Source organism: Antechinus flavipes, chromosome 3 (genome assembly GCF_016432865.1).
Source record: "Antechinus flavipes isolate AdamAnt ecotype Samford, QLD, Australia chromosome 3, AdamAnt_v2, whole genome shotgun sequence".
In the NCBI taxonomy this organism is placed as follows: domain Eukaryota; kingdom Metazoa; phylum Chordata; class Mammalia; order Dasyuromorphia; family Dasyuridae; genus Antechinus; species Antechinus flavipes.
In genome coordinates, this window is record NC_067400.1 from 523,607,249 (window position 1) to 523,632,606 (window position 25,358).

General features: G+C 37.9%; 1 protein-coding gene across 1 annotated transcript; it reads right to left on the bottom strand.

Moving 5' to 3' along the window:
• On the bottom strand, positions 1–6,407 carry KCTD14 (potassium channel tetramerization domain containing 14). Its single transcript, XM_051987204.1, has 2 exons — positions 6,256–6,407; positions 1–787 (listed from the first exon to the last, which is right to left on the bottom strand). The coding sequence occupies exons 1-2, from the start codon at positions 6,307–6,309 to the stop codon at positions 116–118; spliced, it is 726 nt and encodes a 241-aa protein (XP_051843164.1). The 5' UTR covers positions 6,310–6,407; the 3' UTR covers positions 1–115.
• Between the last annotated feature and the right edge of the window lie 18,951 nt (positions 6,408–25,358).

Genomic DNA, 25,358 nt, shown 5'->3' on the forward strand with positions numbered 1-25,358 from the left:
TTTATGTTGTAATTTTTACTTTCTTAATTTATTTCACTTAAATGATTTAACAATTTCTTTTTCTATAAGCATCCACCCCTAGCCAAATGTATCAATCCTTAGACTATTGAGGAGGTCACCACCAGGTGAAAGTGAATTTATAAAAATAATCAGAGGACTTGATTCGGAATCCCTTCTCAGCTGCATAGGGCTGGTAAGACACACAGTATCCCTGAGCTTCAATGTCCATTTTGACACAATCCAATAGGTCGGTGATGGCTGGTGATGCCTTCCAGGGCCCAAACTTCACCACTGACCTCTTGTCTGTCTCCAGAGTCTGTAAAGCATCCAGACAGCGAGTGGCATCCTCCTCAGTCCGCACTGCACATACCACCACACCAGAACATCGAGCTGCCACAGCCTCTGCTCTGGCGATCCGGATCATGAGCTCAAGGTTCTCATTGTATCCTGGGACTCGGAGCAAGAACTGCTTCCTGGCTACCTGCTCCCCAAAGATCTGGGGTGTATCCTCTAGAAGCTTGACCAGGGGTTGGATCTCATAGAACTGGGCTTCTCTATATACCTCTGGGATGCTCTGTGTAGGCAGCTGTCCACTACGGAGATATTCTAGGATGGGTCGAAAATGGGTACCTGGTCGGTCAATGAAGATTCTGCCTTGGGAATCAGGCCGAGGAGGCTTGGCTGTGCTGAACATTTCTGCCAGCTTGGAGCCAGGGAATTTTTTCAGGGTGCCCACAGTGGTAGTGTACAGCTCACCCCCCACATTCAGTTCAACAACAAGTGACATCTGTAGATAACCAGAAAGGATCATTAGCACCTTGATTATACCCAAAAATTTCATGACACTTTTATTTGCAAAATAAAATCTATGGTGTGGCAGAATAAGCATCGATTCGAAATATAAAGTTTGGGAATCTAGTATAGATTCTGGGAATATAGCATAGAAATCCTGGGGAAATCACCTAATCTGATTCTTAATTACATAATTTGTTGGATTTTATTTTTTAAAAAGGAGCTAGGAAGGATAAAATGAAATGTAATAGGGATTGATATAAAATCTTACATTTTGATATCTAAAAAATTAAGTTCACAAATGTTAAGATAGGGGAGATAGCTAGATAGACAATGGTTTGAAAAAAATCTAGGGGTTTTAGTGAACTTTAAGCTCAATGAAAGTCAACAGTGTGATATGGCAGCAAAGAAATTAACGCAATCTGAAGCTATGTTTAGAGAGACACAGTGTCCTAAACCAGGTAGTTATGTATCCCTGTATAAAATCTGCCCAAGTCAGACTACATCTGGAATACTGTGTTTAATTCTGGGTATCATACATCAACAAGCTAACTCCCTGGAGGGTCTCAGAATCAGTCAGAGTTAGTTTCAATCAAAGTTTTTGGTCTTTAGAGAGAGAAGTGAAGGAGGCAGGCAAGCTGCCATGAGGCTTGCCAAAGATGTATCCTGGATTCTGGAGTACAGAGTCTCCAGCCCTTCTCCTCCTCTTCCTGCAGCCAAGTGACCCCTGATTTCTCTCTCTCAGCCCGGCAATCCTTGCCTACAATTACCTCATCACAAAATATTCAGCAAGCACCAATGGTGAGGAGAACCATCACATCATCTCATCTAAATATATGTATATAGAGCCATTATCTCACATTGAATAAGTGATTAGCCTTAAGTGCTCTGTTGTCTGATTCAAGCACACCTTTTCAGAGTTTCAGCCCTCTACAATCAGGATGTTCACAATGTCTTACAAGGATCAGTTAAAGGAATTAGGGATATTTAATCTGGAGAAGAAAAGACTCAAAGGAGAATCTATACAGGTATCTTCAAATATTTCAAGGACTGTTATTGAAAGAGGGAATAGACTTTTTCTGCTTGGTCTTAACAGATTTATAAGTAATGGCTGGAAGTAGCAAAGAGAGAAATTCAGATTGAGCAGAAGAAGCTTCCTAACGATGAGGGCTATCACAAAGCTGAACTAAGTGCCCTGGGAGGTCATCGGATCATAAATCTAGAGCTAAAAGGGACCTCAGAGACCATCTAGTATACTCTTGTTGCCCAGAAAAGGAAAATGGAGTTGGCAGGAGTTAAATGATTGGTTTAAAATCACACAGGTTAGTTTCAGAAATAGAATTTGAACTCAGATTCTCTTGACTGCAGAACCTCTTTCCACTCTTCCACAATTCATGGGTTCCTCCTTACTGGAAGCCTAAAATAAAAAATTGGAAGATGTATGGTGTAGAAAGTACATGGTATATGTAGAATATAAGTAGAAAAAGTATGGTTCTTTCCCATTAATTTCTGTGATTCCAAGAATTATATCACTTCATAGGGATATGATGAGGAAAGGATCTTTACCACCCTTTAAGCACTATACATACATAAACCATAAACCTAGATAGTGCTAAGTAGGAACAGGTACCATAATCATTAGTATGGGAAAAAGATACCCAGAGGCAAACTGAGTCACTTAATGCTCCATTGCAAGACAGTATGAAACCAGAACCAGAATCTAGTCCTCCACATCCCAGCCTGAAGGTGATTCTGTTTATATTCCTGGGTCACTGGGTTGCTGAGAATCAAGTGAAAAGGGAATTTTAGTAGTCGTAGGACTTTGTTTGGAATAATTTCTCTTAGTGCAGAGTCAAGAACCAAGCTTTGGGGAATGTTCACAGTCTGAGGCCAGAAGGAGATAAGCCAGCAAACCCAGACACAAAACATAAGAAGAAAAAATGGGGAAATGTTCTATCAGGGAAAACAGAGGTTTCATAAAGGAGGTGGCCAGCAATGCCACACATACGGAATGGATCAAGCAGAAGAAAGGCCCAGGATTTAAGATGTTCCAAGACCAAACAAAACTTGTCATTGCTAAACTAAGTCCTTCTCCTTTCCCTATCTCTGTAGAAGCCAACATCAGCCTCCCAGGCTCACCACACAGGAGTCATCAGGGACTCCTCACCACTTCTTCCCAAATCCACCAAGGCCTGTGGATTTCATCTTTGCAATTATCTGCCTTCCTCTCTTCTCTGCCATCACTCAAGGACCAGTGTTCCTCATCTTATGACCTGATTATTGCAGCAGCTCACCTTAAGTCTCAACTCACTCTAGTCCATCTTCTGTTCAGCCACTGAAGTGCTTTTCCCTCACTGGGGTCTGATTCTGTCACCTCTCTACTCAATAAACTCCAGTGGGTTTCTATTATCTCTAGCTAGAGAATAGACTCAAAGCCTAGAGATGCAGGGTCATGTTTTTCGAACATCATGAAGCCAGTGTCGCTGAATCAGATTGGAAAGTAAGAGGGGGCTTTGCATGCTGAACAGCATGATATTCGAAAAACATGACCCTGCATCTCTAGGCTTTGAGTCTATTCTCTAGCTATCCCCTTTGCACGAAATCATCTCCCTCCTCTGCTCTATTGACCCCCATGGTTCCTTTAAATTCCAACCAAAATTCCACTTAATTCATCCACTTAATATTGGTATGTGGCTAATTATTTTACTACCACACCAAAAATGTATTGTGCTGTAATCCTGCAAATTTGTTTTATGGATGGCTCTTATAGTTTAGAATGTACTTTCATCCTTGTGCTAAGTAGCAGAGAAAGGATGCAGAGAAATATATTTCTGCTACAGTCTTAATAGCTTTGTTCTCATATCCTATTTTCTTGATCTGTGATTTGTTCCTCTGAAATGATATTTCACTTGGCTATTTAGATGATTTCAGTGTATGTATATATACTTTCTTAAAGCACTATATAAACATCAGTTATTTTCTCTATACCAATTGATGTTCTTCACCATTCCAAAAGATTCAAAGTTGCAAGTAACCAAAGCATAAAGAGACATATGGAGGGTGTAGAAAAGCTGCTGCAGGCTCTAGCCAAGAATGCTTTAACGCATTAAAAAAATCAGAAGCAACCTAACTGCTCAGGAGGACTGTGTTGCCATGGGCAACTCTAACTAGCACAGGGTCTAGGGAAGGAAAAAGGGGGTAGTATCTTTGAATGGCCATTTCGTACTTGATCAGGCAGTATGGCTCCCAAGCCACACATTTAAACAATAAACAGCAATAAGAAAAAGAATCAGAACATTGCTCCTCATATACATCCTTCAATTACAAAGCTCAAAGCACTGTCACAGGGTTATTATTCATTACATCCCCTATATGAAATAGATGGGTGAAAGTAGAACACACATTGAAGTCACATTTTAAAATCATAGAATGTTTGAACTGGAAATAAACTTAGATCATTCAGTCCAAACCTTCGTTTTGCAGATGATGAAACTAAGACCCAGAGAAATTAAAGGAGTTGTTTAAACACAGCTATGGCATCTGAGGCAAGATTCAAACTCAGGTACTTCTGACTGCAGGTCCAACAGTCCACACATCCTCCATTTCCAAGAGGAGCAATGCTATCACAGGGTGGTGTCTAGACTCATTTGTGAACTAAATTTAAATGAGACAATTCACAAAGTATACAGCCTCATTTTTTCTTCCAGAGTCATCTGTAGCAAGACAAAAGCCAGAATGGACAGTCATGATGATCTTGGTGTCTGACTAGGCAGTGGGTTTTAGGGAGACCTGGGAAACATGAGTTCAAACAGAACCTCAGGCCCTCAACAGTATGAATGTGGGCAAGCCTCATATTCACCTTAGTTTCCTCAATTGTAAAATGGGATAATACCTACCTCTCTGGGTAGTTGAAAGGATCAATTGTAAAGCATTTAGCCAGTGCCTGGCCCTTAGTAAACACTTTAAAATGCTAGCTTTCATTATATTTATTAGCTATTATTTTTCACATGATAGTCCTTCAAGTACCCAAATATAATTAACAGTCATGTTTCTCTGGATCTTCTCATCTGTAGGACAAAATCCCCCTTTCCATTAATTAGTCCTTTATTTTCATGATTCCCCACCTCTCAAGCTTAGCAATGTCCTCTCTAAAATGTGGTGCCCAGAATTAAGACTTTACAGTGGCTTGATCAGTAGAATGATCACTTCAATTCCTGGGCACTACATCTCTGTTAGATCACACTGTTGACTCACAATGAGCTTTCACAATAGATCCTAGTGTTGTTGTTTTTGTTGTTGTTGTTGTTGTTGTTTGTTTGATTTTAGATAATCTGCTGTTAATCCCTGCCATCCCAGTCTTGTATTCGAGGAGTTGATTTTTTTTTTTTTGAATTCCCATTTATCCCTATGGAGTTTCATTTTGTTGGATGGGACCTATTGAGATCTTTTTTAATCTTTGTCATTCAATGTTTTAGCCATCCCATCTAGCTTTGGGTCGTTGGTGAATTTGATGGTGATATTATCTATGCTTTTACCCAAATAATGTAAAAGCATAAAGCCAGGCACATATTCTTCAAACACTCCACTGGAGACCTTCCAAATTAGGCATAAATCTGTAATGACTTTTTTATGGGTCCCACCATTAAACCACTGCCAAATATACCTAACAATACTATGATTTAGTCCAATCTCTTCCACAAGATTAACAAGTGAAATTTTATCAAGATCATTTAAAACGTTCCATAGCCAAAGTAAGAGAAGGGAATGCTGCTCAGTAGTAGATACTCTGGCAAAATTCAGACTACAAAACATAAAGGAACACTGTGATAAAATCCAAAATGCACAGTGCAAATCTCATGCCATTATTTCCCCTTTTCAAAAGAGTGAAAATTTGCTCTTTGGCATTTCACTGAGAGGCTTCCTACAGTACTTAAGTAATATAAAATACTTTTAGCCACTTCCTTACTCAGGTGCGAACTAGCCAGAGAGCCTGGGGAACTCAAAGGGCCAGAGACATGGATTGGTTGATCCGGCCTCTCTCAGCCCGGCGGGGAGAGGATGGGGAGTCAGGATCTGCTTTTTTCGGAGAGGGCAGCACTCCCTAGGTTGGGTCTATTCTGAACAGGCTGGTAAAAGATTTCAGGAACTGGCGGGGAGCGCGGAGGGTTCGTGCCCGTTCGCTAGAAGGGCAGAGTAAGTGTAAGTGCGCAGGGAGGTAAGTGTGCTCAATCAAGTAGTTGTGGTTGTGTGCGGGCGAGGTACGTGGGAATACGTGCGTGCAGGTGCGGGGGAGAGAGGGGTTGGCAGGGAGCATATGTGAGAGGGGGCGGGGGGAGAGCAGAGCGGTGGCCAAAACCCAAGGTGTGAGGGAACGTCCCGCAACCCGGGCCAAGAGGAGACGAGGGCACAGGTTGGAGCGAGAACAGGCAAAGGCCCCAGACCCGCTCCGCTAGCTGAGCTCACCGTCTGTAACACCGCAGGCTTCCCCGGAGCTCGAGATTCGCCCATCAGACTCATTCCTTTTCCCTGGAAAGGCCCCGGACTGGGCGCGGGCTGGACCGGACTGCTTGGCACCTGTACTGCGCGGACACGCTCTACCAGCTGCTGCTGGTGCGGCCGCGGCTGCCCAGCCCAGCCGGACCAGGTGAGAGGGGCGGGGCCCAGCCTGGCCAGGTGAGAGGGGCGGGGCCCAGCCTGGCCAGGTGAGAGGGGCGGGGCCCAGCCTGGCCAGGTGAGGCAGGGTGGAGTTTAAGGGAGGAGACTGGAGGAGGAAGCAGTTCTGCCGGCCGGGCCTTCGAGTCCGGAACGTCTCGGGAATAAAGGCTGAGGAAGGCTCCTTGGCTGCTGCTCCTGGGGCTAGGTAGGCTAGGTGAGATGTGGGAGCCCGGGGCCAGGGGCCGGGCATCGGCACCGCAGAAGCCGGAGGCTTTACGTCCGAGGCTTGGCTCTGTGACCTTGAACGAAAGTCTGTCCTCTGCCTGTCATCCTCCTCTGTAAAAAGAGCGGGTAGAGAAGGTTCCAAAGTTCCTTCCAGCGCCGTCTTGGGACCTCCTTAACGCTTTTAAGTGTTGATATTTTAGCTACCGGCTTTTCCCCGGCTCTTTAAAGTTTATAAAGCGCATACCTCTCAAATACCCGTTTTAGAGTTCAAACTTTTAAAAGTTATCTAGCCATGGCCCAGAGATGTGGTGGCGGCGCCCTGCTTCCAGCCCAAGCACCGCAGCTATAGGCTGTTGCCTCCCAAAGACAGAGCGCACAGGTCTTTACACAAATGCTGCCTCTCACAGCCCTGATTATCTATCCCCATTTACAGATGAGGGAAAGACTGATCATACTGAGATGAGTACTTGTCCCGAGTCACAGTAAGTAGTTCCATGCCCTGGAAAACTGTCTGGATTTGAAGACAGAGATTCTGGGTTCGAATTTGAGCTTGGTCATCCATTTCCTGTATGAGTTAGAGCAGTTTCAGTCTCTTGAGTTGCAGTTACATAAATCTGTGATCCCGCCACAAGTCTGTGATCCTGGGAGCCTAGGTTTGCATCTGTAGTATAGGTCTCAATTGATTGCGCCAATTAACATTTATTTAGCACCTACCATGTGCCGGTACTGTGCTAAATACTGGGAACAGGAAGAAAGACAAAAGAGAGACCTGCCTTGGCAGGAGCTCACAATCTAATGGGTGGGAGAACATGCAAACTGTTGATTAATGTTTTTTGAGAGAAGTCACATGTCAAGCTATTACCAATCCTCATCATGTTCTTCTGAATTAGTAATGACATAGAGGATAGAAGGCTGGGCCTGAAATCAAGCCCATTGTTATCTACTGTTCTTTCTTTAAATGTTATAAATATCCATCGTTTTATCTGCTTCTCTTTATGTAATACCATAATGGAAGCATGATATAATAGATAAAGCATTTAATTGAGAATTAGGAGACCAGGTCCAAACCTGGATAATGAGAGGGCTGAATGATGACTTCAGGGGTCTGTTTTCAGTACTGACTAATATCCTATAGCTACATTATATGAACATGGGTAAATAACTAAACTTTTCTGCAATAAATACGTTAGCCTTATAATTTTATTGCAAAATTACAAAAAAAAAACCCAAATACTAGTTTCTTTTTTTCTTTTTCTTTATTTTTAATTGAAATTTATTTTTTTTCAAAGCCTTCCATTTTCAAAACATATGCATATATAGCCCTCCATACCCATCCCTGCAAAAGCCTACATTCCAAATTTTCTTTTCTCCTCCCCCCTCCACTCCTCCCAGCTCGCAAGCAATCATATACGTGTTAACCATGTAATTCTTCTATATACACATTCACAATTATCATGCTGCACAAGAAAAATCAGATCAAAAAGGGGAAGGAATGAGAAAGAAAACAAAATACAAGCAAACAACAAAAGTGAAAACATTGTGCTGTGATCCACACTCAGTCCCCACAGTCCTCTCTCTTGGTGCAGATGACTCTTTTCATCACAAATCCATTGGAACAGGCCTGAATCCCATCACTGTTGAAAAGAGCCTCTTCTGTCAGAATTGATCATTTATATAATCTTGTTGCTTTGCACAATGTTATCTTGATTATACTCATTTCACTCAGTATCAGTTCATGTAAGTCTCTTTAGGCCTCTCTGAAATCATCCCACTGATCATTTCTTTCTTTTTTTTTTTGTGATTATTTTATAGTGAGGATTTTTTTTTTTATAACTTTTTATTGACAGAACCCATGCCAGGTTGATTTTTTTTACAGCATTATTCCTTGCACTCACTTCTGTTTTGATTTTTCCCCTCCCTCTCTCCACCCCCTCCCCCAGATGGCAAGCAGTCCTTTACATGTTGAATAGGTTACAGTATATCCTAGATACAATATATGTGTGCAGAACCGAACAGTTCTCTTGTTGCACAGGGAGAATTGAATTCAGAAGGTATAAATAACCAGGGAAGAAAAACAAAAATGCAAGCAGTTTATATTCATTTCCCCTACTGATCATTTCTTATAGAACAATAATATTCTGTAACATTCATATACCATAACTTATTCAGCCATTTTCCAATTGAAGGGCATCTAATCAGTTTCCAGTTTCTTGCCAGGGTGACAGAAACATTTTTGCACATATAAGTCCTTTCAGGTCAGATTTCCTGAAGAAAATAGTGTTTTATCTGGGACTTCAGGGAAGCCAGAGGTGGAGATGAGAATAAGATGAAGAGGAAGAACAATTCCAGGCATGGGAGACAGCTGGAGAAAATGAGGACTGCTGAGAGATGGAGTGTCTTAAGAACAGGAAGCTGGAAGCCAGTGTTACTGGATAAAGGAGAGGGACCTGGTTATGAAGGACCTTATGAAGATTATGAAGCCACCAAATAGGCTTTTGTATTTAATCCTGGAGATGCGAGATAGGGAGATACTGAAGTTTATACTGAGTGGGTGATAGGGTTGGTAGCAGTGGCAGTATTACTCTGATTTTCCAAATATGGAAACAAACTTCTGAATTAACTGAGATTAAGTGACTTTGTCCAAGGTCACAAAGCAAGTACATTTATCAGAGCTGGGATCTGAATACAGGTCAGCATTTTTCTCTAAATAGTATTTTATTTTTCCAATTACATATATAGTTTTCAATATTCATGTTTGTAAGATATTGAGTTCCAAATTTTTCTTCCTTCATATCTCCTCTCTCCTCAAGATGGCAAGCAATCTGATATAGATTATACAATCATTTTATTTTATTTTATTTTTATTACAGTTTTTTATTTATAAAACATATGCATGGGTAATTTTTCAACACTGACTCTTGCAAAACCTTCTGTTCCAAATTTTCCTCTCCTCCCCCCCACTCCCTTCCCTAGATGGCAGATATTCCAATACATGTTAAAATATATATTAAATCCAATATATGTATACATTTCCATACAGTTATCTTGCTGCACAAGAAAAACTGGATCCCGAAAGAAACAGTAGGGCTTATTATATCTCAGCCAAGTTTGTTAAACATCAATGAAACATTCTAATGTTGAATCACCAACTGGAAGCCACACTAATTCCTCTTCAGGGTGAAAAAAGGCCAGTTGCTTGTAATGTTGAAATTTGAATGGCTTCCACCATAATTTGAGTGCCATTTTCAGACTTCTAAAATGATTCCATGGGGTTTCTTAGAAAAAGTGAGGACTAAGTGATGTATTTGGAGTCTGAGCCTGAGTTTTCTCATTTGTCAAATGCAGGGCTTAGACTAGATGACCTCTTAGCAGGCAGTAGAATACAATGAGTGAGTCCTGGCTATAGAGGCAGATCCTGGGTTCAAATTGGACCTCCAAAGTTAACTACCTCGTGATCTTGGGCAAGCCTACTCTGGTCCTGTTTCCCCATTTGCAAAATGAAAGGAGTTGACTAATAACCTCTATAGGCCCTTCTAGTTATGATTTGGACACAAATCCTGGTTTTATTACTTGCTACCTCAGTTTCCTCATCTATACAATGGGAGGGTTTGACTAAGAGACCATAAAGGCTCCTTCTAATCCTGAATCCTATCATCACAAAAATATTTACACATGTATGACATGGAAAATGAGAGAATTATACAAGCTCTCTTTCAGAAGGATGTAAAATGATTTTTTTTTGTTTTAGCTCCCAAACCAGTCAACAACATGAATTGTTAGTCACTTTATTAAAAATTTATTATTCTATCTACTATGCCTCTTAGCTTCCCTAGTGGAATGGACAAATGAGAACAATTATTTCCAGTTGCCATGAAGGTGGCTGAAGCAAGTGCTGTGAATTGCTTAGAGCTTGGTTGGACATTGCAAATGCCAAAATCATCCACTGTATTCCACGCCATCACCAGACAGCTTGATTTCTATTTTGCCTCTGATCTTCAATGATTGGAAGAGAGAGTAAGGCTGACAACTTTGTGCAGCTCTGCTTCACTTAAGTGCAGTTCATGCACAAATCAAGCCATCACCCCATAAAGTCTTTGGTCATCTTCAAAAACAAAGGATGAAAAAACAAGAATAATGTGACCCTCCCTAAATCATCTTGTATTTACTTATTTGTTGATATGCTATATCCCTGAATAAAATGTAAGCTTTCTAAAGACAAGGGACTGATCATTTTTATATTTGTGTATTGTCATCCAGCATCTAGGATATAATAACAATATTTGTATGATGCTTTAAGTTTTGCAAAGTATTTTGCAAATATAAGCTCATCTTAGACTTATAACAACCTAAGAAGTAGGTGCTATTTATTCTCATTTTGCACATAAGGACAAAGAGGCTGACAACGAGTCAGTAATTTGTCCTGGGTCACACAGATAAATAAATGTTGGAGGTAGGATTTCAATTCAGGTATTCCCATTTGGAAGTCCAATATTGTCCTATCAGCTGCACCACCTAACTGTCTAATGGGTGCTTGCTGAATTGGCTTGCATTGCAGGGGTGGAAACTTGACTTGATAGAAGGCAAGCTCACTGATGAAATACTTGAAGAATTGCAGTCTGGAGTAACGTAAAAATCATTGATTGTCTCTGAGCCATATTTTCCTCATGCATAAAACAAGGATTATAACTCTTATTGCATTATTTATCCTCTAGGGCCATTGAGAGGAAAGCATTTTTGTAAACCTTAAAATGTGATAGAAATAAGATCTATATTATTCCCATAGGGAAACGTCTCGCCTTCCTCCTAACCAGGGTAGTGGGTCACTGCCAAGATACAGCATCTCGGGGTTCATAGAGAAAGACTCTTTTGTTGAGGCTGGCTTTCTGTTAACAGGTTGCCTGTGGCAACCTTCCCTCATAGTCCAGACAATGCAAACCCAGCACTCCAGCATCCTATCAATGAGCTAATCTTACTGACTGGTCTGGCCAGCTCAGACACAAGGAATCTTTGTGATCCTGGCCATTGGGTATTACTACAACAATCAACAAAGCTTCTCTTTCTTCAACTCTGTCTCTAATCCTAGGTAAAAGCAGGAAAAGAAGAAACACAGAATATCACAGTTAGCAGGAACTTGCAGAGGCCAAATAGGTCAACTCATAGTTCAAGGATCCCTTCTACCACATACCTTATTCATGGTAATTTAGTCTCTGCTCAAAGACTGCTGGTATAGGACACAAGACTTCCCAAACTTTCCACTTGCGACCCCTGTTTGCCTGGGAAATTTTTTATGTGACCCCAGATGTAGAGGTATATAAAATAGGTATACAAATCAAACATTTACTAATAATAATTTGTAATTTCACAACCCCCACATTCAGTTATAAGACTCCATAGGGATCATGACCTACAGTTTAAAAAACTTTAGTATAGGGACAACCCATTGCATTCTTGAAGACACTAATTATTAAGAAAGTTGTTTTTTCCATTTCTAGTCATATGAAAAAATGCTCTAAATCACTTCTGATCAGAGAAATGCAAATGAAGACAACTCTGAGGTACCACTACATATCTCTCAGATTGGCTAAAATGACAGGAAAAATTCTGGAGAGCAATTTGGAACTATGCTCAAAAAGTTATCAAACTGTACATACCCTTTGATCCAGCAGTGTTTCTATTGGGCTTATATCCCAAAGAGATAATAAAGAAAGGAAAGGGACTGGTATGTGCCAAAATGTGCCCTGTTTGTAGTGGCTAGAAGCTGGAAATTGAATGGATGCCCATCAATTGGAGAATGGTTGAGTAAATTGTGGTATATGAATGTTATGGAATATTATCGTTCTGTAAGGAATGATCAGCAGGATGAATACAGAGTGACTTGGAGAGACTTACATGAACTGATGCTAAGTGAAATGAGCAGAACCAGGAGATCATTATATACCTCAACAACGATACTGTTTGAGGATGTATTCTGATGGAAGTGGATCTCTTCAATAAAGAGAGTTAATTCAGATCAAAGAGGGACAGAAGCAGCTACACCCAAAGAAAGAACATTGGGAAATGAATATAAACTGCTTGCATTTTTGTTTTTCTTCCCGGGTTATTTCTACCTTCTGAATTCAATTCTCCCTGTGCAACAAGAAAACTGTTCAGTTCTGCACACATATATTGTATCTAGGATATACAGTAACCCATTCAACATGTAAAGGACTGCTTGCCATCTAGGGGAAGGGGTAGAGGGAGGGAGGGGAAAAATCGGAACAGAAGTGAATGCAAGGGATAATGCTGTAAAAAAAAAAAATTACTCTGGCATGGGTTCTATCAATAAAAAGTTATAAAAAATAAAATAAAATAAAATGACAGGAAAAGATAATGATAAATATTGGAGGGAATGTGGGAAAACTGGGACACTGATACATTGTTGGCTGAGTTGTGAACTGGTCCAGTCATTCTGGAGAGTAATTTGGAACTGTGCCCAAAAGGTTATCAAAATATACATATCCTTTGATCCAACAGTGTTTCTACTGCTATATGCCAGAGAAATCATAAAGGAGGGAAAAGAACCCACATGTACAAGAATGTTTGTGGCAGCCCTTTTTGTGGTGGCAAGGAACTGAAAACTGAATGGTTGGATGCTCATCATTTGGGGAATGGATGAATAAGTTATGGTATATGAGTGTTATGGAATATTATTGTGCTATAAGAAATGATCAGCAGGATTATTTCAGAGAGACCTGGAAAGACTTAATATGAACTGATGCTAATTGAAGTGAGTAAAACCAAGAGAACATTGTATACAATAAGAAGATTATGTTTTGATCAGCTGATGAACTTGGCTCTTTTCAACAACCAGTTCAGGCCAGTTCTGATAGACTTGTGATGGCGACAATCATCTGCATCCAGGGAAAGGACTATGGAGTCTGAAGGTGGATCACAGAATAGTATTTTCATCTTTTTTGTTATTTGCTTGCATTTTGTTTTTTTCTCATTTTTTTCCTTTTTGATCTGATTTTTCTTGTGTAGCATAATATATGGAAATATATATATAATTGTACATGTTTAACATATATTGGATTACTTGCTATCTAGGGGAGAGGGTGGAAGAAGGGAGGAAGAAAAATTTGATATACAAGGTTTTGCAAGGGTGAATGTTGAAAATTATTTTTGCATGTATTTTGAAAATTAAAAAGCTATTACTAAAATGTGTTGTTTTTTTTTTAAACCTATGAAAGCTTTCTAAAGCTTTTTCTTTTCAGTATCCATCCATTGTTTCTAATTCTGTCCTTGTGGTCCAAACAGTTCTGCTTGGAATAATAGCCTTTTAAATGTTAAAGAGATCTTTTGTGATCTTTCACTTGACTTTCTGGATGAAAGTTTCTTCTCTTCTATACAAGATAACCGACTCTGGCCCAACACTTCTGGAATCCTTCCTTATCCTTGTCCTTCATTGTTTAGTCCAATTCATAAGCCTCCACCCATTAAAGAGTAGTTTGGCTGGATCACTGAGAAGGGCAGACTTCAAGTTACAATTACAAATATTCCCTTAGCCAGAGATTATAGCTTTGAGAATGAGTAGTGCTGAGCTCATCTAGGAGTGGTCAACCTACAGCAAAGACTTAATTTTTTTCTGTAGAAATTATAGAAACTTATTTCCCTCTTCCTTGTTTTTATTAATTTGAGGCATTTCTTTCTTTTCTTTCTTTTTTTTTTCTTTTTTGATGGACACAGCTCTCATCTGCACGACTTAATTTTTTTCTGTAGAAATTATAGAAACTTATTTCCCTCTTCCTTGTTTTTATTAATTTGAGGCATTTCTTTCTTTTCTTTCTTTTTTTTTCTTTTTTGATGGACACAACTCTCATCTGCACTATCTTGAGGGATGCTTTCTTGTACTACATTTTCAAATACTTTTGCCAGCCCTGAATGAAAGAAATATTATTTAAGTTTTGACATAGAAAGCTTCCATTCTTCCCATGTATCTAATGATTAAAGCAATCAATGTATTTGGAGCCAAGAGACCTAATGTCTAGTCCTGGCTCTCCAGTAAATTATTATATAACTTTGGCAAGTTGCTTTATATTTCTAAGAATGTTTACTCATCTATAAGATGATAGTGATAGATGATTAAATAATCTCTAAAGCTCCTTTCATTCAAAGTTCCAATATTATATATTCCAAGATTCCTTTTATCTATAATATTTTATATCCTTAGGTTCTTTGCCAGATCTCACTTTTGTGACCAGTGTAATTTGGAATATGAGATAGGATGAGAAGGCAATGTTGGAAACCAGGCTTCATGCCTACAAATGTGTTCTCTCAAAAGCAATCCCTTGGGCGACATATATACTTAGTTCAATGAGACTATTATTGCTCAAAATATTTTGGTAGTTCTAGAGGCCTATTTGTATAAAATAGAGAAAGAGAAGGTCAATGAATTGGGCTTGCAACTAAAAATGCTAGAAAAGGAACAAATTAAAAACCCCCAGTCAAACACTAAACTTGAAATTCTAAAAATAAAAGGAGAGATCAATAAAATTGAAAGTAAAAAAACTATTGAATTAATTAATAAAACTAAGAGTTGGTTCTATGAAAAAACCAACAAAATAGACAAACCCTTAGTAAATCTGATTAAAAAAAGGAAAGAGGAAAATCAAATTGTTAGTCTTAAAAATGAAAAGGGAGAACTCACCACTAACGAAGAGGAAATTAGAGCAATAATTAGGAGTTATTTTGCCCAACTTTATGCCAATAAATTCGACAACTTAAATGAAATAGAAGAATACCTATAAAAATATAGCTTGCCCAAACTAATAGAGGAAGAAGTAAATATCCTAAATACTCCCATTTCAGAAAAAGAAATAGAACAAACTATCAATCAACTCCCTAAGAAAAAATCCCCAGGACCAGATGGATTTACATGTGAATTCTATCAAACATTTAAAGAACAAATAACTCCAATGCTAAATAAACAATTTGAAAAAATAGGGATTGAAGGAGTCCTACCAAACTCCTTTTATGACACAGACATGGTACTGATACCTAAACCAGGTAGGCTGAAAACAGAGAAAGAAAATTATAGACCAATTTCCCTAATGAATATTGATGCTAAAATCTTAAATAAAATATTAGCAAAAAGATTACAGAAAATCATCCCCAGGATAATACACTATGACCAAGTAGGATTTATACCAAGAATGCAGGGCTGGTTCAATATTAGGAAAACTATTAGCATAATTGACTATATCAATAACCAAACAAACAAAAACCATATGATCATCTCAATAGATGCAGAAAAAGCATTTGATAAAATCCAACATCCATTCCTAATAAAAACACTTGAGAGCATAGGAATAAAAGGACTTTTCCTTAAAATAGTCAGGAGCATATATTAAAAACCTTCAGTAAGCATCATATGCAATGGGGAAAAACTGGAACCTTTCCCAGTAAGATCTGGAGTGAAGCAAGGTTGCCCATTATCACCATTATTATTCAATATTGTATTAGAAACACTAGCCTCTGCAATAAGAGTTGAGAAAGAGATTAAAGGAATTAGAGTAGGCAATGAGGAAACCAAACTATCACTCTCTGCAGATGATATGATGGTATACCTAGAGAACCCCAGAGATTCTACTAAAAAGCTATTAGAAATAATTCATAATTTTAGCAAAGTAGCAGGATACAAAATAAATTCCCATAAATCCTCAGCATTTTTATACACCACCAACAAAATCCAAGAGCAAGAGATACAAAGAGAAATTCCATTCAAAATAACTGTTGATAGTATAAAATATTTGGGAATCTACATACCAAAGGAAAGTCAGGAATTATATGAGCAAAATTACAAAAAAGTTTCCACACAAATTAAGTCAGACTTAAATAATTGGAAAAATATTAAGTGCTCTTGGATAGGCCGAGCGAATATAATAATGACAATACTCCCTAAACTAATCTATTTATTTAGTGCTATACCAATCAGACTTCCAAGAAAATATTTTAATGATCTAGAAAAAATAACAACAAAATTCATATAGAACAATAAAAAGTTGAGAATCTCAAGGGAATTAATGAAAAAAAAATCAAATGAAGGTGGTCTAGCTGTACCTGATCTAAAATTATATTATAAAGCAACAGTCACCAAAACCATTTGGTATTGGCTAAGAAATAGATTAGTTGATCAGTGGAAAAGGTTAGGTTCACAAGACAGAATAATCAACTATAGTAATCTAGTGTTTGACAAACCCAAAGATTCTAACTTTTGGGATAAGAATTCATTATTTGATAAAAACTGCTGGGATAACAAAATTAATATGGCAGAAATTAGGCATGGACCCACACTTAACACCATATACCAAGATAAGATCAAAATGGGTCCATGACCTAGGCATAAAGAACGAGATTATAAATAAATTAGAGGAACATAGGATAGTTTATCTCTCAGACTTGTGGAGGAGAAAGAAATTTGTGACCAAAGATGAATTAGAGACCATTACTGATCACAAGATAGAAAATTTTGATTATATCAAATTAAAAAGCCTTTGTACAAACAGAACTAATGCAAACAAGATTAGAAGGGAAGCAACAAACTGGGAAAACATCTTTACATTAAAGGTTCTGATAAAGGCCTCATTTCCAAAATATATAAGAACTGACCCTAATTTATAAGAAATCAAGCCATTCTCCAATTGATAAATGGTCAAAGGATATGAACAGACAATTTTCAGAGGATGAAATTAAAACTATTACCACTCATATGAAAGAGTGTTCCAAATCACTATTGATCAGAGAAATGCAAATTAAGACAACTCTGAGATACCACTACACACCTGTCAGGTTGGCTAAGATGACAGGAAAAAATAATGATGAATGTTGGAGGGGATGCGGGAAAACAGGGACATTGATGCATTGTTGGTGGAGTTGTGAACGAATCCAACCATTCTGGAGAGCATACTGGAATTATGCCCAAAAAGTTATCAAACTGTGCATACCCTTTGATCCAGCAGTGTTTCTATTGGGCTTATACCCCAAAGAGATACTAAAGAAGGGAAAGGGACCTGTACGTGCCAAAATGTTTGTGGCAGCCCTGTTTGTAGTAGCTAGAAACTGGAAAATGAATGGATGCCCATCAATTGGAGAATGGCTGGGTAAATTGTGGTATATGAATGTTATGGAATATTATTGTTCTATAAGGAATGACCAGCAGGATGAATACAGAGAGGCTTGGAGAGACTTACATGAACTGATGCTAAGTGAAATGAGCAGAACCAGGAGATCATTATACACTTCGACAACAATATTGTATGAGGATGTATTCTGATGGAAGTGGATTTCTTTGACAAAGAGACCTAACTGAGTTTCAATGGATAAGTGATGGACAGAATTAGCTATACCCAAAGAAAGAACACTGGGAAATGAATATGAACTATTTGCATTTTTGATTTTCTTCCCAGGTTATTTATACCTTCTGAATCCAATTCTCCCTGTGCAATAAGAGAACTGTTCGGTTCTGCAAACATATATTGTATCTAGGATATACTGCAACATATCTAACATATATAGAACTGCTTGCCATCTAGGGGAGGGGGTGGAAGGAGGGAGGGGAAAAATCGAAACAGAAGCGAGTGCAAGGGATAATGTAGTAAAAAATTACCCTGGCATGGATTCTGTCAATATAAAGTTATTATTAAATAAAATAAAATTTAAAAAATATATATTTTGGTAGCTTCTCTTTAAGAATGTCACATTATGATCCATGTGGAAATACCAATATCCTTGCTTTATGATCACATTTTTCTTTTAAAAATTTCAAAAAGTGCCACCAGATTGACCATAGTTTTTAACCGGATTTGTCTGCAGCTTACTTTGGGATAAAAAAAAAATGAGGATCTTCAAAAGACAAAAAGATTCACCACAAAAAGGGCATTCAAAAGAATGTGCTATAGTCTCTAAGATTATTCACTCAACAAATACTGAGTATGGATGGCAACAGCAAGATTATAAAAAGATCATTTCTGATGGATGTTGACTCTTTTCAGTAATGAGTTGATTCAGGCCAATTTCAATAATCTTATGATGAAGAGAGCCATCTGCACCCAAAGAGAAGACTGTGGGAACTGAGAGTGGATTATAACATAACATTTTCATTCTTTTTGTTATTATTTGCTTGCATTTTGTTTCCTTTCTCATTTTTTTGATCTGAGTTTTTTCTTGTGCAGCAAGATAATTGTATAACTATATAGACATACATTGGAATTAACATATATTTTTTAACATATTTAATATATATTGGATCATTTGCCATCTAGGGGAGGGGATGGGGAAGGGACAATACAGGTTTTGCAAAAGTCATTGTTGAAAAATTATCCATGCATATGTTTTGAAAAATAAAAAGCTTTAATTAAAAACTAAATAAATACATAAATAAATAATGGGTATGGGTAATGGAAAGAATGGGTATTTGGGAAATCTAGACTATATAGAAACATCTATAGAATGATATCAATAGAATTTTTTAAAAGACAATGTGAAAACTAAGAGAACAGGGAAAAAAGTCCAGAAATATTACATGACATCTTATTCTGGAGCCTTGAATCTAAATTCAGGGATTTGAATTTCATTTGGTTAGACCATATATTATAGATAGTCATTCAAGGTCTGTTTTTAATCAGAGACACATTGCAATGATAATTATTCACATTTACATAGAACTTTAAGACATATTAACTCTAATAAGAAAGGGAAAAGGACCTACATGTACAAAATGTTTATAGCAGCCCTTTTTGTGGTGGTGAAAAATTGGAAATTAATGCCCATCAATTGGGGAATAGCTGAGCAAATTGTGGTTTACGAGTGTATTATTGTGCAGTAAGAAATGATGAGCAGGCAGATTTCAGAAAAATCTAGAAAGGCTTACATGAACTGATGCAAAGCAAAATGAGCAAAAACAGAATATTGTACCCAGTAACAGCAATATTGCACAATAATCTTTTAGAATTCTTACAAGGTGCTAAGTCAGTGGAATAGACAGACAATGATTGTTTAGAAAGGTGCTTAATGGTTCTCTAGAGAACTATCATCTAGAGAACTTATTAGAGTTCCACAAAATTCATACCTTTAAGAGAGCATATATAAGGAGGAAGCCCACTAAGACACAGAGGCCCACTCTCAGAGGCAGAGAGAGATTCATTCCATCTTCCATCTTTGTGCTGGCTGGAGACATTCAGAGCTAAGGCAGAAGCTGGAAGAGACAAAGGACTAGCGGCAAGAGCTCTCAGAACCAAGGAGGGAGAGAGGCCTCTAAGAAAGCTAACCAGGCTATTTTGAAGGAAACAATAAAGGACCTGTACTTTAATCCCTGGCTGCATTTGAGATGATTATTACACTGAACTGAAACAAAGGCTGCTCCCAGAAGCCTCCCAAGAAACCTGCTCCTAGAGAAGATTATATTTTTAGAGAAGACCATTACAATAATCAAATAAAACTGATTTAGTTCTTCTCAGCAATACAGTGATCCAAGGCAATTAAGAAAGACTCATGATGGAGAATGCTATCTGTATTCAGAGAAATACAGATTGAAGCATACTATTTTCACTTTATTTCTTTGGTGCTTTTTTTTTGGTCTGTTTCTTCTTTCATAGTTATAACTAACAAGGAATTCAAACCAGGGTGATGACTGGAGATGGAAAGCAGGGACACATGGGAAGAATATTTTGGAAATCCCAAAGAAGAATGGCAAAAGGAAAAAATTGGTTTGAGTAATGGCAATTTCAGAGGAATCAGTGTGCTGCCTCCCAACAGAAATAGTTTGAAAGAGGAAAGCCTTCCTTTGGAGGCATTGGGATGTACTGGAAAGACTATTCATTCATCTTCCTGTTAGAAGGCCTGAGTGCTAGTGCTAACCATATCACCTACAATTATGTAGCCTAAAGCAGGCCATCGTCCCTTTTTGAGTCTCATTGTCTTCCTCTATCAACAGAAAGGGCTGAAGTGGACCAAGGGCTCCCACCCTTTTTGTGCTCCATGGACTCCTTGGAATATTGTTTTTACATTTATCAAGTAAAATATGTAGAATTTCAAAGAAAACCATAGATAAGTGATAATAAAGATATGATTTTTTTTTCCCAGCCAACTTCAAGGATCCTTTGAAATCCTCCTAAAGCCCAAATTAAGAACATCTAGACTAGATAATTCCTAACTCTCCTCCAGAAATACCATTTTGAATGTAAGTTTTTGATAAAATTGGTTTCTTGTCTCACCTCCTCTAAGTCTTGCCAAATCTGGGATAGAAGCATTTCCTCTAAAAAAAACATTTCTCATAGTTCCTCCTCTATGGAGCCCTTCCTCTTCTCTTATGAAAATGGGAGTTCCCCCTAAGGGTATATCAGACTTCTGTCAAAAGATGGACACACTCTTCCCATTTCTTGCCCTCTAAGCCACTTGAGCTTATGTTGATCATGTAAGAATATTAGTAAAGGCACTTAAAAATGTAAAAAGATGAGAGGCAGCATGGGATAGTGGATAGTGAATTGACCTCAAAGTCAGGAATAACTGGGTTCAAGACCCACCTCTAAAACATACCTCCTGGGTTCCCAGTTCCCCAGGTAATATCTAAGGCTATAAAATGTGGTTCTCTATTGGTAAAGAGAATTTCAGTTTAAGGTTAAAGATCTTAAAGTTATACTATATGAGGATCAGTAGGAAGAACTAGGGATTCCCAGTGGGTAGGATTGTGTATGTGTGGGTGTGGGTGTGTAGAATTTGGAACTGAAAATGAAATAAAACTGGATTAAACAAAAGAAAAAAAGTTAAGATTAAAAAAAAAGAAAAAATTAGGCATACTAAATTTAGAGAAGAGATTTAAAAAGGAAATAAGATAGCTATCTTCAAGTATTTGAAGGACCATCATTGAGGATGACTCATTTGGCTCAGCTTTAGTAGGAAGAACTAAGCTAAGAGTGGGAAATATCAGAAGGGAGGGTTTAGACTTGATGTTAGGAAAAAACTATCTAGCATTTCAAAAGTATCCAAAAATAAAATGGGCTTTCTCAGGATGTAATTAGTAGGTTTCCCTTTACTAGAGGATACAAAATATTACTCTAGGAAAGCAGATATTTTACTGCAGTCCTTTTCTCCTGTTGATCTTGTTCTAGGACCTAAACCACTGCCTTTTAAAAAATAATCTTTTATTTTTTCTCCAGTTAGATGTAAAGGTAATTTTAACATTCCTTTAAAAAATTTTTGAGTACTAATTTTTTTTCTATCCTTCCCCCACTTCTCTCCTCTTGACATGGTAAATAATATAGCTTACTTATACATGTTCATTCATGCAGAACCATATTATAGACTCTAGATTCTTAAACTGAGGGTCTCGATCCCATATCAGTTTTATATCTGAATGGGGGCCACAAAATTATAATTTATTATCAGTAAATGTTTGATTAGTATATCTATTTTATATATCTGTTCCTGGGGTCATATAAAAATTTCTTGGGCAAAAAATGAGTAGAAAAAAATTAAGAAACCTGTTGTAGACCACTTCTTAATGTGTTAAGAAGAGCTATAGGGGAAAAGATTAGACTTGTTTTGCATAGCCCAAGAGGAAGGAATTAATTCAAAGTTCCAAGACATTTAAATAAAGACAAATTGAAGACAACAAGGCAACAAATTCAGGAAAACAAGACAAATTTAAGCAAATCTAAAATAAAGGAAAAACTTCTTAATTGATGAGTGAACAAGCGTTGATTAAGTACCTACTATGTTCCTGGTATTGGAAATACAAATATAAAAGTGGCCCAATTTCTATCTTCAAGGTTTTAAAATGTTATTAAGGAGATAGAAGACCTATAGGCAATGGGCCAAGAAAGAAAGTTTTAATGTGAACAGTTATATAGAAATTGTAAATAGAACTACAGGGCAATAAATTGTCACACTCTAATAACAAGATATCATTGATTTGTTTGCTATTAGCAGAGTAAAAAAAAGAGGCAGGGAAGGAGGTATGTGGGCATAGACAATGTAGTAGGGCAGATAGCCAGATGCTCCCACTGAGTAGGTCTAGCAATGAGAGCTATTAAAAAAAAAAATTGGGCTGCACTGCCTGGGGAAGTACTGAGTTTTTTCTCCCTGGATATCTTTTGGATCGATCCTAGCTTTATTACTTACTATCTGTATGATCCTAGGCAAATCATTTGACCTCTCTGGATCCTGGTTTCTTCGTCTTTAAAATAAGAGGGTCAGATGTATAAAAGAGTAGTCAGAAGAGGATCCTGGATGCTAACCCCCTGGCTTGGATTATCTCTAAAAAGTTGTTGCAAAGATCACTTCTTAATGGAGGTGGACTTAAACCTAGTTGTTCCCAATCTTTCCAACCTACAAAGTTACTGCTAAAGGAAATTGGGGGAAAATATGTGCAGCAAGTTTCTCTGATAAAGGTTTCATTTCTAAGGTTTCATATAAGGTACTAAGTCAAATTTATAAGAATAAAATATATTTTCAATAGATAAATAGTCAAAAGATATGAAGAAAAAATTTTGGAGGAAGGTATCAAAGATATGAATAGCCAAAAAAATTTTAAATGTCCTAAATAACTAATAACTAGAGAAAGTGAAAATTGAAACAACTCTAAAGTATAGCATCACACCCATCAAATTGACTATGGTGACAAAAAAGGCAAATGACAAATATTGGAGGGGTTGTGGAAAAACAAGTACGCTAATGTACTGTTGATGGATCTGTGAACTAGTCCAGTTATTCCAGAAAGAAGCTTGGAATTATGCCCCATAACTGTTAAACTGTGCACACCCTTTGTTCCATTGATCCAGCAACTAGAACTGCAAGCAAAGAGACCAAAGAAGAAAAGATCCTATATGTATAGAGTATTTATAGCAGCTCTTTTTGTAATATCAAAAAATCGGAAATCAAAAGCATTAATTGAGAAATATGTGAATAAGTTATGGTATATGAATGTGACGGAATACTTTTATGCTATAAGTAACGATGAAGTAGATATTTTTTTCTTTCCCAGAAAAACTTGGGAAGATTTGTGTGAATTGATGCAAAGTAAACTAAGCAGAGGCAGAAGAATTTATACAGTACCAGCAATATTGCAAAGACCACCAATTCTAAAAGACTTAATAACTCTGATCAACACAATGACTAGCCATGATTCCAAAAGACTCAAGATGAAACATACCTCCACAGGGAGACCTGATGGACTCAAAGAAGATTTAGCTTATTTTCTTTTTTTTCTTTTTTGGGGGGAGGGACATAGCTAATACAAGAATTTGTTTGCATCACTATATATATTTGGAATGATTTTTATTTTATTTTCCTTCTCAGTGAATAGGAGAAGGGGAGAATTCAGAACTGAAAATAAAGTTGAATTGAGAAAACAAATGAAAGAAAAACCCAACAACAATGTTACTGCCAAGGCTAGAAAAATCCATTTCAGGATCACCATTCAGTCACTTATGTTCAGAGATAGAAAAACAAAGCAGAAGAGGCACTTAGAAACTGGAACACCAACATCAGGCTTGTATAGACCAAAGCTTCTTAAACTTACAGTCCCATATGGGGTTGTGTAAATGAATGTGGGTGTCATGAAATTATGATTTATTGTTAGTATTTGTATACCTGTTTTATATACCTATATACCTGGGATCGCATAAAAATTTCCCAAGAATAAAGAGGTGTATCGAGTAAAAATAGTTTAGGCCCTTATCTGGACCAACACAGTGCAGACACCATTTCTGTCCTGGTGGAAAATAAGATTCCCTTTCCTCCCTTCTAAAATGAGTCTTTGGGAGAATTTGAAGTGCCTTGCCACACCTGACAGAAAAACAATTGCAGACATCATCTTTCTTAATAATGATTAAATGAGGAGCTCTTTTTGCTCTGTTATCAAATCTCTTCAGCACAACACTTCATCACAGGGACCAAACACTATTCTTACAGGCTCTTTAGCAAGAGGCTAAGACCCATGTAACATTAAAAGTAGCCTGATGTTGGGGACCCCATAAGGAACCAGTGCTCCTGGTTCCATGGAAGTGTCCTAGCCAGAGCATAATGGTACTTTCTGCTGATTATCGTCATTACACATGTATTTGTATCCTACTGTCCACCCTACACACACACACCCCACCCAGCTCAGTGTTGAGCACATAGGAGATCAGTAAATGTTTGTTGAATGAGAAAGTGTTGGATAGTATCAGTTACTCCACTAAGGTTTACTTTGAATCATTTGAGGGCAAACTTAAGCAGAAACCTTGGTGCAAATATTTTGATTGTCTTGTGGCTTTGTGCAAGTTATCCTAGGTCCTCCGCCCAGGTACATGCACACTGGCACACTGAAAACAATAGTCACCAGTCCTGAAATACATTTTTTTTCATGTTTGTTTCCCTGACTTGGCCCGCCCCTGTGTGTTCCTGTGGTGCAGTGCAAACAATTTCTTTTTTTCTTGTTGGCAGACCAGGCAGTGAGTCAAGTCATTGTAGATGTCCAAGAATTATGTTGGTTCTGGGAAGAGCCTTCCTTAGTACCTCCTGGTACTAAGTCCAGAGACTGTCCAGCCCATGGCTGACCCCAAGAACCCTCCATGGAGCAAGATTCTGATCTGGGCCAGAGCCAAGCAAGTGGAGGGTGAATTATAAGCAGGCACTGAGCAGCTTGGGGCAAGAAGCAGAATGCATGACCA

Coding starts and splice junctions, on each gene's coding strand:
- KCTD14 (XM_051987204.1), bottom strand. CDS start 6,309: ATGAGTCTGATGGGCGAATCTCGAGCTCCGGGGAAGCCTGCGGTGTTA. Junction 788..6,255: donor AGCCTGCGGTGTTACAGACG/GTGAGCTCAGCT, acceptor GGTTATCTACAG/ATGTCACTTGTTGTTGAACT.